The sequence below is a fragment of the Dendroctonus ponderosae genome, unplaced genomic scaffold, assembly GCF_020466585.1.
Source record: "Dendroctonus ponderosae isolate FM_Combo_2020 unplaced genomic scaffold, Dpon_F_20191213v2 Dpon_F_20191213_7, whole genome shotgun sequence".
In the NCBI taxonomy this organism is placed as follows: Eukaryota; Metazoa; Arthropoda; class Insecta; order Coleoptera; family Curculionidae; genus Dendroctonus; species Dendroctonus ponderosae.
In genome coordinates, this window is record NW_026018916.1 from 436,459 (window position 1) to 451,110 (window position 14,652).

Below are 14,652 nucleotides of genomic sequence, written 5' to 3' on the forward strand. Positions count from 1 at the left end.
AAAATTGTCCAAAATATCAATTTTTTCCAGCTTAGTGAATGTTGATGTCATAATGAACATTTTTTCCCAACTGCGCCCTTTCTTTAAAAATTCGTCTGTTCCAAACTGAAGCAAGTAGCGACTTGATATTTTCGGAATCTTTAGCACAGGCGTAAACCTACAGATCTAGTTTGATTAGTAAAAATTGTCCAAAATATAAATTTTCGCCCGCTTAGTAAATACCGGTCTCGTAATGAAAAAGTTTGGCCAATTGCGCTCTTTCTTTAAAAATTCGCCGCCTCCCAACTGAAGCAAGTAGAGACTTGAAATTTTCGGAATATTTAGCAGAGAGACGTGAATCTACAGATGTAGAATGTTTGGTAAAAATTTACCAAAATGTCAATTTTTAGCAGATTTGTGAATGTGGTGTAATGAACATGTTCGCGCAAGTCGGAATAATCCATTCAACCTCCAACCTCATCATTTTCATACCACTTTTAGACAACAATTGACTATTTTAATTTATATCTATTTTACGTTTTGATTGTTTTACCTGCTCCAGATCAAATAAATCTCCTGCGGCAACCCAGACACCAATAGAACCAGGTCAGAAACGGCCAAACTAAACAGGTAGTAGTTCGTGGCAGTATGTAGCGATTTATTCCGATATATCACTATACACGTTGTGATATTGCCTACAGTTCCCGTAATAAATATCACTAAATATATCACCGATATGGGTAAAACTATGTAGAGTTCGTCGCGCTTCGGACCGTAGATTTCTTCGCTGCATATGGTTTCGTTGAACAGTTCCATTTTCTCCGTTTGCGATTTATTGCGGAAAATTCCTTTGGAAATCAATCGGCCACTCATTGAGCTCTCTTGAAGCAAAAAGTCCTTGCGGCCGCATGTCGGACCAGATGGGGCTGGAAAGAAGACCAAAATATTTTAGGTTTCACTCAAACCTGGCAAATGGGCTTTTGAATGATTAAATCGCCCAATTCCATTAAATTAGCTAACTCAATCAACATTACGGCCGTCTGATGCTCAGGCATCATTAATTGAATTGACAATGATTGTTTAAGCGTGAAATTATTTGGATGGATGCTAAACACAAGCAAACAGGCCATATTTTCATTAATCCGTCACTGTCCCTGTCCTAGTTTGCATAGGGATTTTTCCATTTAAATTTATTTAGAAACAACAAGCTGATTAAAATGTCGACGAATTCTTCATGAATATTTATAATAAGTGATGCTATCAAGTCCATTAGGGCAATGGGTCTTAAAAAACAGCGATGAAACATCAAGGCTGCACGTTTGTCCATTCCCATGGAATTGTCGCTTTATTTCCAGAGACTTTGTCATAACACTTAAACCTAATGGGTGTGTTTTTTCAATGGATAATCGTCCGGAGTGTATGAATATTGAATTTCCATTGCAATCTAGTTATTTGGGGCATTACGTAGTTTTATTAGGTAATGCTATATACAGTATATCCGCCCACTGAATAAAGAGGATTTCTTGTTTAATAATTCCCGGCTGTTGGTGACTGGGGAAAAAATATAAACGGCCCACTACTTTTGGGATGTCGGGTGCAAGAGCCAAGCAATCAACTTTCACCTAAATAACTTTATATTTCATTCGGAAATGCTCCGCTAGCAACACACGCAGTCGTTCCTATTCGTTCAACTTTGCGTGGAAAGGCCCTTCTGGATGGACTTGGATAAGAGCCAGAAAATGTGGGGAAAAGCCAGCTTTATACCCGTAAATATCTTCAGAGATTGATGCTATTTTTCAGGAAGCAAGCCAGTTTTCAGGCGCAATGTTATTCAAATCGGGTTTGAGCCACTGGAAAATAATACATTCAAAAAGTTGCTCACATAAACTCACTGAAACAGGGTTTAGCAAAAACCAAAATTGATTGAAAAAGTTTGAATGCTCGTCTTGATCGAATCCTTAAGAAAATTTTCACTCATATCAGTCCAAATTCTGAGCTTTGCCAACTCTGTAAATGCGGGGCCAAAAATTTCCAGTTCAATAACGCAAAATCATGATTTTTTAAACGTGTAGGTGAACACACTTGTCCACCTACACGCTCTTACTTAAAAATTCGTGGCGCCCAAACTAGAGCAGATAGCAACTTGAAATTGATACATCTTAAAGACGAAATTGAGGGCTAAAATCTCTGAAGTTTTCACGTAAATCATGCAATATCCTGATTTTTCCCATCTCTGTCAATGTACGATCAAATCTGAACATCGTCGTCCAACTACACGCTCTTACTTAAAATTTCGTACATTTCACTACAGCGCAGGCACCCAATTGACATTTGCGCATCCGGTAGAAAACACATGGGGCTGTAGATTTTGAAAGTTTCACTTGAATTCAGCAAAACGCTGATTTTTGTCGATCCCAGGATCAAAAGTGGAAACACGTCCACCTACACGCTCTGGCTTAAAAATTCGTACCGTCCAATCTAGAGCAAGTAGCAACTTGGAATTGACAAATCGTTACAATTGGAGAAGATAGTGAGTACTGAAGACTCTGAAGTTTCAACTGAAATCATGCAAAATCGTGATTTTTGCAACTCTGGCAAGTTAGGAGCAAAAATTAACGCTCGTCCAACTACACGGTCTGGCTTAAAAATTCATACATTATAATCTGCAGGCAGCATCAACTGGAAATTTTCGCAACCTGTAGAAAACACATGTGGCTGAAAACCGGGAAAGTTTCACTTGAATCATGCAAAATCCTGATTTTTGACAACTTTGTGAATGAACTACCAAAACTGAACACATTCGTCCAACTACACGCTCCTGCTTAAAAAATCATAAATTCTAATCTAAAGCCAGCACCAACTGGAAATTTGCGTCACCTGCAGAAAACACATGGAGCTGAAAACCCGGAAAGTTTCACTTGAATCGTGCTAAATTCTGAATTTTTTCAAATCTGTTAAGACACGACCAAAACTGAACACATTCGTCCAACGGCAAGCTCTTGCTTAAAAATCCTTACCGTTCAATCTAGAGCAAGCTGCAACTTGCAATTAACAAATTCAAGTACAATAGAAAACTGTGCAGTTTCAATTGATGCAAAATTATGAATTTTCGAAATAGGCAAGAGTTGAACAAAAATGTACATTTTCGTCCAACTACACGCTCTCATTTAAAAATTCGAAACTTCCAATCTGGAACAGGTAGCGACGTGAAATTTTTACACTGCATAAAACATCTATTTGTCCGCTCGATCTGTACATTTTGTTTAGATCGCAAAAAAATCCAAATGTTTGCGAATTTTTCATTACCAAATGTCCACTTGTGTACAAGATATTGGGATTTTACCTTTTTTTCAAGTTTTCCAAGAATGTTCGATCCCAATATCTTCGACTTTTCAAAAAAGAGAAATGCAACCTCAACCTGCATCTTTTCACTTCTTCCCCACATTTCGATCAATACCTCTTCCAATTCAAGGTGTTAAAATGTAAAAAACAATTAAAATAATTGCGTATTTTGCCCCATTAGTTTACCGGGCTTGGAGTTTGGTCCTGCCATAATTTATGCAAATAATTCGCTTCTATGCTTTAATTAATAAGTGTCGATTTAAATAAAAGTCATATGAGAGTCGAGTAATTGTAACTGGTGAAAACAACATCGATATTTTTACCGATTGCCTCCACTTGATCGACTGGTTTCTGGTGTAAAAATATGTTTGGCGTCTGAACTTTTTGGAGATATTTTCATTTATTTCGGAGCTGAGGATTTGCCTCTTAAAACTGCAAATCCTCCATTCAAATTTGCCTGCGGCTTTCCAACGCCATTCTCCTCTGCACAACATGAAACTTCCTAGAGCTCCATTCCCAGAAGATCGCCAACTCACATGTGATAAAAGTGAATTCCCTGTAGCATTCCATATATTTTAACTCCCAGAAAAGGCATGGAAATTATCCAAACTGAAACTGCGACTTTATAATTTGAAACATTTTGTGCGCATATTAGTTTTCGAAATATTTATGAAGGGTTTTTCCAGCGTAAGCTTCAAAGTTCCAAGCATGTGGCACGGAAACTATTCAGATTGAAAAAATCACCATAATTAACACACAATTGTCCACATTTGCCTAATCATGTCGCGCTTAAAAACGTGCAGTTGTTTCCATCGCTTTTTGGTATTAAATTAAAAAAACTTTGATCTGCATAGATGGCTTCGCCTGGTAAAATGCTGAGAAAAACCCCAATTTGGGGTTTGACTTATACCAAACAAGCCAGCGCAGGAACCGCAAAACTGTTAGATGAAGAACCCAATGAGTCGGCAAATAAAATAAAATTCGTAATCTATCAGGTGGATAATTGCGAAATTTTAACGAGAGCTCATTAGTTCTGCATTCAGTGACCTGAGCCTTGAAGGCCCCGAAAAAGTCCGCTCTTTGTTTGTTTGCGAAGCCCAATTTCTGGAATTTTCAGCTCCAGATTGGCAACTTCTTCAAGTACCCATATGAACAACCAAGAGGCGGAAACCTGTTTCATTTCTAATGGAATTGCTATTTCGATCTGTGAATGGCCATTATCAGAGCTGTTCCCTTTGGCTGCACTTTGTCGATGTCTCATATAAGGGATTGGATTATAGTCGAAGCTTATACAGTTGGTTTGCAGCTTTAGCAGCGCGAATTATGCACATAACTTAAAGTGCAGGTTGTTCCCGATTAGCGTTCAACTTGTTATGCAAATCTCACACTTTGTGGCAATTTTTTAGCAGTCATGTCCCTCCAACTGTTGCTTCCAGCATGGAAATTGTTGCCAAACTTTAGGAACATTCTGCATTAAAACCCCCCAGGGACCAAGTGTAAATCAACTTTCCAGACTATTTCCTCTGGCATGGACAAGAGTTTCCATTACATGCGTCCTCTACTCGAGACGCCCCATTTCGGGCCATTCCCTCCTAATTGTTCGAATTGCTATATTGAAAAATTCAGTCTGGATATCCAGATAATCCAAATCCCGGAGCCGAGGGCCATTAACGTTGGGTTTAAAATGTGAAAATCGTTTGGCGAAATGTTCGCTTAGTGACTATTTATTGTCTCCTGGGATGTAACAGCGGAAGCGAACTAGAGAAGGAAAAATCAGCTAAAACTAGACACAATCGAATGCAGTATTTGAACACAAGTCAGTTTTTTATGGGTTTTTAAGCGGTTCTGTCCATCATTGCGCCAATGTGCCGCCAACATGTTTCGACAATAAAACCGCGATTGGTTAATTGAAGTTAACTCCAAAATACTGTGAGAACGTGAAACTGGCCCGCTTGTATACACAGGTGTTTGCTACTTTAATTTGTTGCGAAAATAATAAAGCAAAAAGTGTTTTAAAGTTTTAGCGGTAGCGGCCCGTCTGAGTTAATAAAACTCTTAATTAGTTGAACAATACTCGCTTGCCAAAGTTCCAAACTTGTTATAAATGGTCTTCCAGTATACCTGAAACATTCTAAAGTAGGACAGTTATAGTATGTCTTTTAATCTTGAAAGTAGCTAAATGTTTCCAGCTTGAATTCGAACGGTGCGCTTAGTTCTTCATTTTTGGTTTAGTTTCGCAACCACAATTGCATCGAAACTAGATTTTTTGAATGATTTGAAATCATGATTAAATTTCCAAATACTTTACGACATACTCTGTAAACTACCAGTCTTAAAACTAATGGATTTTTCGGGTTTTTAGGCCGTCGTTCGGTAGAATTTCTTCCTGACGTTTCGGAAGCACGAGTGGCTTGCATCTTCAGAAGTGGTTTGCGAAATTCTACCGAACGACGGCCTAAAAACCCATCAGTTTCAACGAATGGCCTCGAAAGTCTATCTGTTTTGATACCAGCCTTAAGATCAACTTAACATCATTATTTAAGGCCTTTTTTTGCTTTGCTCTACAGCGCACATTCTTGTTAAGCTGGTCTGAGGCCGTTTACGGCAAAATTACATTTATTGCCTTTTAAAACTGTAAACACTTGCATCGTTTCACGATAGAAGTGAGTAACTTTTCAGTTTGTCGCTGAGAGAAAGCTCATACAAAATTTTGTTTCGCTTCTGTTTCGCATCCACTAGCATTATGATAATGATAACCAGTAATTAATAAAAAATAAATGAAAAAGCGGTAACTAAAATCGGCGAACAACAATTAAATTTCGATTACACTGTTTCGTGGGAAATTGCGTGGGTTATTAACCAATCAACTAAGTGGCTTTGGAAATATTCGAGTTGCACAGATTAAGCTTGCACAGACTCGAAACTTCGCCAGGATCCCAGGAAAATTTTCAGCTGCCTCAAACTGTCGCTTTAATTCGCAAGACATTATTAGTAAATGAACCGAGAAAAAACCTCATTTTCACCAAGCAGACCAATCAAAACAGCTCGAATCCGCCACGTTTTGCAAACCATGTGAACTTCAAGTCGTAAGCATGGTGTTATCGCTGTAACGGAAAAGCAATCGAAAGCAAAAACCCGTTCAACTGTTTGCAATACAAAGAAAACTTATCGAAACAGCAGCGGCGAAAAACTTTCATCGGCAAGCGTAGCAGTCTTGGAATTTTTTGCTCACGAAAAGTTGTCAATTGTGCAAAGTGGAAAATTGTGAAATCGGGAAAATTTCGGCGAAATTACATGTTTAACAGCGTTTGAACAATCGGCGATTTTTAGGCAAAAAAATTTGCGTCTCTCATCCTCACAGGTGCCCACACTGAATGAATCAACTCACATTGAATGTCCATTCAAGAGCTTAGTGGGTATCGGTTCTCTCACCCGCACCCATAGGAGTAATAAGAGATGCACGATGGCGGGCCCTCTGCTGCGTTCCAACTTGCCACCTTCCCGACTCAAATTACCCAGTTTTAAGCTGTGAAAGAGAGCAAACTATTTTAATTTTTTAAACTTCTCATCATCAAGCGCCCATGTTTAAAGAAAGTCCTATCAACGACCTCCTAAAGACCAAAAAAAGCGCCAATTGATAACAACTAATTCCTAAAAAATCCTAATGATTTGTCATCCTGTTCCATCTGATTTAACTAATTACTGTATTTTCTTCAACTCTCTGTCTCAACTTCACGTCAATAAAAATAATTGTCGTTGAACAGTTTAAAACTCATTTGCAATTTTGCACGCCTATTTCTCGGCAATCGATAAAGTATGGACTAAAAAACGATGGCAAGCGCCTTCTTGAACTTAATGCTTTCATAAAATACATTGTCCCAATACAAAAATACACTTTTCTAAAAGTGGTTTAGATAAAGCGGGCTTAAACCAAAGGAAAATAAATACGATCACAATCAAAACATAAATTACCGATTGGAACTGAGCCAGAAATTTCAAGTTTTACTTTATTCCCGCACAATATTAGTTGGATTTATCCAATCGCGGATTGCAAAATGCTGGATGTTTTATTAATGACGCTGTGGTGCATGGATGCATCTGTTAATCCCCATTAAATAAAAGCCATAATTATTTTATTAGCAAAATTTTCGTCGAAAAACACCTGTAGAGAAAAAAATAAAAAAGCTCACTCAGAACCTCCGATTTGGTAAAATTCTATGGTATATTTTACGTAAATAAACTACACAAAGTAGTTGCCAAACATATCTAGACCCTTCATAGAGCATTAAGTACTCGAAAATATTTCCATTAGCACCAAACAAAATCCATATGTTCCTAACAGTCTAGTCTAAGCTAATGGCTGATTTAATAGATTATATATTGTTCTATGCATTATCGATAAATGTTTTAAAAAGTGTGTATTTACTTCCAAATTTACTGAAAATTCTGCAAATGAGCAGTAATTAAATGGAAAATTAGGTTAATTGCTAATTGAACTTTAGTCTTTGCCCAAAAATGACATGGATCGTAAAAAGCGGTTTATTGGTAGGCCCTACATAACAGGCCATAAACTAAAGGTTGGAAACATTTCTGGGAAGCTCCCATTTAATGTTACAGCAAATACAATTTTTTTATTATTATTTTTGGGCGCATCAGAGTTCAAACTCCTTTAGTTCCACTAAAGATTTATTTACTCGTCTCAACTCAACTTAAAAGCGTTCAAACATCGCCATTTTTAGAAAATTACAAAATGTTGACAAGATTATTTATATGAATATTTTCCTCTTGGGGTTGCTCTAGTTTTTTTCTAGTTGTATACTAAAGGATAACTTAGATAATCTGCTGGTAAGCGTGAGGAAGTACATTTACCCTCAGCCCCTTTGTGATGCAAATTAGCCTGTAATAAGCAACTCAATATATCAATTAAAAGTGCGAAAACTGAAGCAACTGCATGTTGAAATTATTTAAACAAAAGAAGATTGCTATTCTGTTTCGGTGTTGATTGGCTTCCAAAAATCAATTTGCTTTTGCCTCTGATTATCGCAACATTAACCGATATAAACTAAGTGGAAACACACTTTTGATTTCATTCGAACCTTTGCATATCGCAGAATTGGGGCTTAAAAATAATCAACAGGTTTTACATTACTTTTTCCTAAAACACTGCTTCGGCTGCTTGAAAAATCCACTCCATAACATCCAAAGAAAAACTCAACTGATTATTGTATGTAGAACTTTTCCCAAGTATTCGCGCAAAATGAGGTGCGCTCACCGACTTGAATGAGCTACAAGTTGCAGGATTCCTGCTGCCGGTTTCCGCGATACTGTTTGGTAGATTTTAGACCTCGAAGGCTTCTTCCTGCCAGGACGAGATGCAGGCGCAATAAGGACGAAGGATCAGCATGTTCTGATTGCCGCAAAACGGTTACTAATTGCATAACTTTTCGTTCAGATTGAAAGGGGTTGTCGAAGATTTGCAGGATTTAGTCGCTGAATGTACCATACAAAGGTCAGTGTCGAAGCATTTGGAAATCTATTAATTTAAATTGCTGAATTTAGAGTTTTTTCTATGAAATTCAGATTCACTCAGACTGTTAGATTCGTGTTGATTTGGCCTTTGCTGGCAAAGTGTTGAAAGCACTGGACATCAACACAGATTTAATTTGCTTTGCAATGCCACTTGAAGGTTTTGTTTGCGAATCTTACTGTTATAACCTTTACTAACTCTCGTTAACCGCGAATTTCATTCAATATTAATTTGTTCCCACAGTAAATTATCAAGTTTTTTATATTGTATTGAAATATTTGGCCTACATGTATTAAGGATCACAATGTCCGAAAAATGCGGAAGTGTTCAAATACATCCATTGAATCCGGAATGGGATTCAATAAGCAACAGTCAAGAATTCCGCAGGAATATTTCTCATTTAAACCAAATTAGGATGATGAATTTGGGAACATTAAGGGCGTAGCAGATCATGCGTGTTTAATTAGATTGATTGCCATTTTCAACGTTCCTTGATAAAATCTCGCATACAAAACTTCTGTAAATGAACTGTCGGCAGAACGTTTTTAATTAACTCGTAAGCTTCGCTCTGCTGATCAATCAGCTTCAAGCCAGTGACGTTTTGGACCCCATTAAGTAGAACCACTAACAGAAAGGAAAATATGATTATGCAAACAACCAAACAAACCCTACCAAGATTATTTCGGCCAGTTTTGCGAATCTGCAATGTTTTAAAAAGCTTTGATTTGCGAGATTGAAAACTGTTCATGTAGGACCCACGTTTTTTAATGCCTGGAATAGTGGAAGGACATTTTTGAAAGCTGGGTAAACAACTGAGAAGTGTTTTATTCTGATCTTCCACTTTTTTCAACAATTTTCCAGGACATTTTCCTTCAGATCTTGACGAGAAATTTTTTTCTGAAGACCATCGTCTTCAAGCTTTATTTACAGCATCAGGATCTGAAGTGTTTCTTCGGACTCTTCTTGACTTCTTGCAGATTCAATTGTATTCAGAAAAAAATCGGCGTTGTTTACTAAGCTGTCGAAAATTTTATTTCAGGAGCTGAAGGAAGTGAAGAAGGCCTGAAGAAGAACGTTGAGGCAAAGTTTATTTTTTTCTCCAGGGTCTGAGTTACTTCAACAGACCCTCTTCACTTCCTTCAGATCTTAAATAAGAAAACACCATTTTCTGAAGCTTGGTTAAACTCAGCAGTTTTTTATGAAGGACAACAATCGACTAGTCTTCAAAATCTTCCACTTCTGCAAGTTACTCAACCATTCACTTTTGTACGCAGTTATTTACATTTTCAGTTGCTCAAACTCTGCACAATTCAAAACCCAAATAAAACTGATGAATTTCTTCGACTATACAATTCCGTTTATTCAATGGACAATGAACGCATAAAATATAGACAGGCTTCCATTTATATGCGGTAAATAAACCATAATTGGTTATCGATTTTGAAAAAACTGCGTTTCCATCAGACGTGAAAGGTGATTTATTGGATTATGGGTTGTCTATGTTTTTTTTTAGAAAATAGGCCAATTTTCTAGCTCAGTTCCATTTGGATCYAAGGGACAGCTGAAAACAATGGAAAGGAACGTTACACTTCGGCCATTAAMTGCAGCGCGGGGTTTATTCATTATAGAATCGCATTTTTTTGTGTCAATTTCCTAACTGAACTATACAAACGTATGTAATGTTTGGGCTTTTTTTTGCTTTACCCATTYAGAAATTACATTCACATATCCATAGAAAAACCAAAATAATCACCAGAAATAGTGAATAATTTAGGTGTTGGCTATTTGTAAACTATTGTATTGTTATGCAGTAAAATTCAATTAAGTTGCTGATGTTATTTCTGGAAGCTATTCAAATGTAGAACTCCGATTTTCGCAATAATCCAAACCGAAAAACTGTTTGCAATTTAAAAAACTCCTCCCACAACAGCTTTTCCGATTAAACCAAATCAGCGTTAGTTTGGGCGAATAATAAAGAAAAGTTTTCGTTTTAATGGAATTGTGACCTACATGCCGATCGCATAGCGAAATTGGCATGTTTTTACAAGGATCGAAGCGAGATCGAGTTAATTTAGTTTCAAACCAAACTGAAACTGAACTTGAATTTTTAGTTTTGTTTCCTTATCATCGTGGTCTTTGTTATTGGAGCTTTATTAAGACGACTTACCTAAAACATTGAATCATTCAATAATTTCAGTAAACATCAGCAGGCAAAATCAACATTTGCGTACTGCACTAAATATAGAAAGTTTCGAATAAAGCTCAGGCAAAAGTGCACGCAAAGGTTTTACTTTTCTATATTATTGTTAGTGCAAACATAAATCTGGAACTCCTCGGCCAAAAATAATCCATCGGACTTCATTTCAGTCAATTCATAATTTCAAAATTATGTGTTTTTAATTATATTGTAAGCGTTTGATGGTGACGGTGCAAGGCGTTCATTAAAATTATTGCATCGATCGTATTCTTCCTTAAACTTAACCCTAACAATAATAAATAATATTTATATGACAAAAACAGAAAGATGATGAATCTAATTTTGTAGTTCAGAAACCACTTTCATGCTGAATGGTTTTTCTGTAATTAAGCTCGTTTTTTCAAAGTGGCTGTTTTAAATCAGCGTCTTTAAAGTTGAAACCTTAATTGTGTGCCTCAATAATTTGAGGCAACTTTTGAAAAGTGCTCCTCTAGAAGATTTTTCATTGAGATCGTGCCTAAACCCACGATTTTGTCTGCTTTGATGAAGATAGCAATCATAAAGTATATAAAAACTCATTTAATTTTCTATTATAATTAGCAAATACCTTCTCCTAAAATATGTTGCTTTGTTACAAGAAGGATAAATAAACCAACAAAATTTGCACAAACATGCTGTAGTCTTATAAATAGCAACTCCGTTCTTAGGCCATAAACATAAAATTTTTAATGGTTTCTGACGACTTTCCACTGTTTCCAAGTTGAAAACACTGATTTTATTGCCGTCTAAAACAGGCATGAAACATCAATAAATAGTCCAAAAAAGGGCCACCCCATATGGGTAGATACGACGCATTATGTGTTTGCCTTTAGCATAATTTAACGACTTCCGAAACAATAAAGCTTTTCGATTAGGCGAAACGTACAAATGCAATAAAATTTGTTTGAAAGAAAGTTTGTGCGACTTTCGATGGAAATTGTTGCGTTTTTCACATCCGTATATACTGACGCTCCACTACAAATTTTTCAGCAAAATGAATTAAAGGAAGGAGAAAAAGAAAGAAAATACAGTCCGATAATTCCATAATAACAGCATATTACGTAATCAAATATTGAAGGCGGAAGTCAACGGCAATCTGTTTTTTCAATGGCTCTCTGCCTTAACATTGTGTGTTCTTGTTCGAAGGTGTCTCCATTAAACGTATCCATTTTATCCAATTTTCCATGTTAAAAGGGAAAATGGATCATGTTACAGCCGACAAGGAAGAGAAATTGAACACCATTTTGGAATGCGGATAGAATGGTGGAAATATAATATTTGTTGCGTTTTTCTGTTGGTACTTTAACCTTTAGAAAAGTATAAAAAACCGACAATTTATCCAGGCCCTCATCAAATATTCTGTCAACTAATAAAGTAAATTCGAAATTGTTTCAAAGGGCTTTTTCCTTGAATTGATGTTCGTGTAGTTCGTGTAGTGCAAATTCATTTAGCTTTTCGTCTACTCATGCTGGGTCGTCAAAGCATCGTTTTGCACTTTCCAGCCAAAATGCAGTAAATAATTCGCGTCTGTAAATGCTCAATTGCTCAAAAGGCAACAGCCAGACTGTGAAAACTGGGAATTTTTGCAAAATAATGCGCTCAAATTTATGCTTTTTGCGTATTAGCCGCCAGTAAATTTCACTTACTGTTTAGGACGCTTAAAAAAATCAAGTTTCTCTACTTATAGGCAGAATTAGCTCAGATTCAGATTGAAATTTGCTTTTGAACATGTATGAGCCGTATGAGCCTCCGAATAATTGTTCGTTTATATGGCCTGAATAAACATCAACGACCTGATACCTTATTCACCTGCAACCAGTCGCTTTTACATAAACAGGGAACTTTTCCAAATAAATCATCTTTTCACCGGACAAACGTGTTCCAGTTTCCATTACTGGAATCATTAGATGCGGACTTTCAAGTAGTTTTCAAACCGACAATAAATAAGCCTGCCTCAATGCGAAACAGCGTATGAGGGAGTTTGTGCGATAAACTCGGCAGATTTATTCAATCGTGAATGATAAACAAATCTCTTGAAGTATGGAGCCGATTTTGCAACTTCGGGGCTGAATACATTGATGAATTAAGCTTAATTAGCTGGATTGAACGGGGATCAATAAATTCGCAATTAATCTGGAAATATCAGGCAATGTACAGGGTGTCCCGAACGCAGAGCAAGAGATAACACTCACAAACGTCCCGAACAGTTTTTGTACTGGAGAATCAGTGAAACTAATTTTTAGACTCATTTGGTAGACGAAGAAATTTTAAATCAATTCCTGCCTTTGATCGCGGTTTACTTCCGTGAATGAATTTGCCGAATTTTCTTGTTCAAATATCAGCAAATTTGTTTATGGAAAATATTTGACTAATCAACAAATATTATGCCAATTTAGACAGTGTTGATTTGCGTCAGTGATAACAGTCGCTTAAATTTTCCTCTGTGCCCTGATTTTTAATTGCTAGTCAATTTGTTTGCTGTTCTGTTGTTTATCAGGTCTTAAGCCACCGAATGCGATTTGCCTATTTAAACTTTCGGCCCTAAGCAAATATCCACGAACATAAAGATAAATTATGTTTTCAGGTTTCTTCCGATGCGGTTAGAAATTCATTATTCAAAACGTTATTTTAATGTAGGCCGCCGTGAAATAAAAAATTGAATTGTAACAAGACTTTAATATGTATGAGATTGAAAATGGTTGGAATTTGTCCCCGCAAATCTCACGTACGATTCTAAAATTCGCCACCGAATTAATTTCAATATGAATTTGTAAAGCTTCTGGCTCGTGTTCGTTTGAACCATTTTGCTTGAATGCCGCGAGCTTTAGAGGTACATAATAAAAAAATAATTTTCGAGCTAAAAGCAATTTTGTTTAAACAATGTATTGTAGTCGAATCCACGCGTGGTCGTGTTGGCAATATTTGTAAATGTGCTATTGTTTCAAAAATCCTGCTGAAAATATTCAGGATTTCACTGCTTTCAAAGCTACTGGAAGAACGTTTTTCAGAGTCAGTTTTGGTTTTTATTTGGCAAGATTTTCCATAACACCTACAATGGCACTCGTTAAAGACTTGATTGCCTACCAAAGGCACTTTAATCATGATTTGGTCACCACAAAGCTTTTGCTCGTTCCCTTGTATGGATAGATTCCACCTAGGATATATTTGAAATTCCCAAAATGGCTTATTCGGTACGTTCCTGGCTCCACATTGTCTCGAATCAGCCACCGAATTTCTACCTCACTTCCACCCTTGATCACATTGGTTCTTTTCCATATAAACCTGCAAAAGAACACAAAAATCCCATTAAAAGAAGTAAGCTCATGTCTCGGAGGCCAAATGAGCAAGAACGCTCATTTGTTCGTCATTCTAGAGAGAAATAAATGGCCTTCTTAGAAAGTGAACTATCGATAAGCAAATGTTGGCAGTTTTCTCAAAAAATGCTTGATTCAAGAAGTTTGAGATTTTAATTGAAAAGTCGATTCAGTCGTAACAATGTGAGTGAGGAAATTCGAGTAGTTTTGACCCAGAAAGCGAAATTTGAATATCAGACACTTAGGTGCAAGAT

At 36.7% G+C, this 14,652-nt stretch overlaps 3 protein-coding genes across 9 annotated transcripts in view; 1 reads left to right on the plus strand and 2 right to left on the minus strand.

Moving 5' to 3' along the window:
- LOC109539811 (pyrokinin-1 receptor) overlaps positions 1 to 8,725 on the minus strand; it is a gene marked incomplete in the record, with an annotated part of 36,868 nt that extends 28,143 nt beyond the window's left edge. Inside the window, 2 exon segments of one of the 3 annotated variants that reach the window (XM_048668394.1) lie at positions 533 to 905; positions 8,471 to 8,724. In XM_048668394.1, the coding sequence (XP_048524351.1) occupies positions 533 to 852 (320 nt within the window). 3 annotated transcript variants of the gene reach the window in all.
- LOC109539810 (prolyl 4-hydroxylase subunit alpha-1) overlaps positions 1 to 14,652 on the plus strand; it is a 117,734-nt gene that overhangs the window by 24,764 nt on the left and 78,318 nt on the right. The window lies entirely within an intron of this gene.
- Positions 14,085 to 14,652, minus strand: part of LOC109539809 (neutral ceramidase) — a 16,975-nt gene continuing 16,407 nt past the window's right edge. For all 5 annotated transcript variants that reach the window (XM_048668382.1, XM_048668386.1, XM_048668383.1 and 2 more), the window contains one exon: positions 14,085 to 14,366. In XM_048668382.1, the coding sequence (XP_048524339.1) occupies positions 14,183 to 14,366 (184 nt within the window). In that variant the 3' untranslated portion in view covers positions 14,085 to 14,182. The remainder of the gene's footprint in view (positions 14,367 to 14,652) is intronic.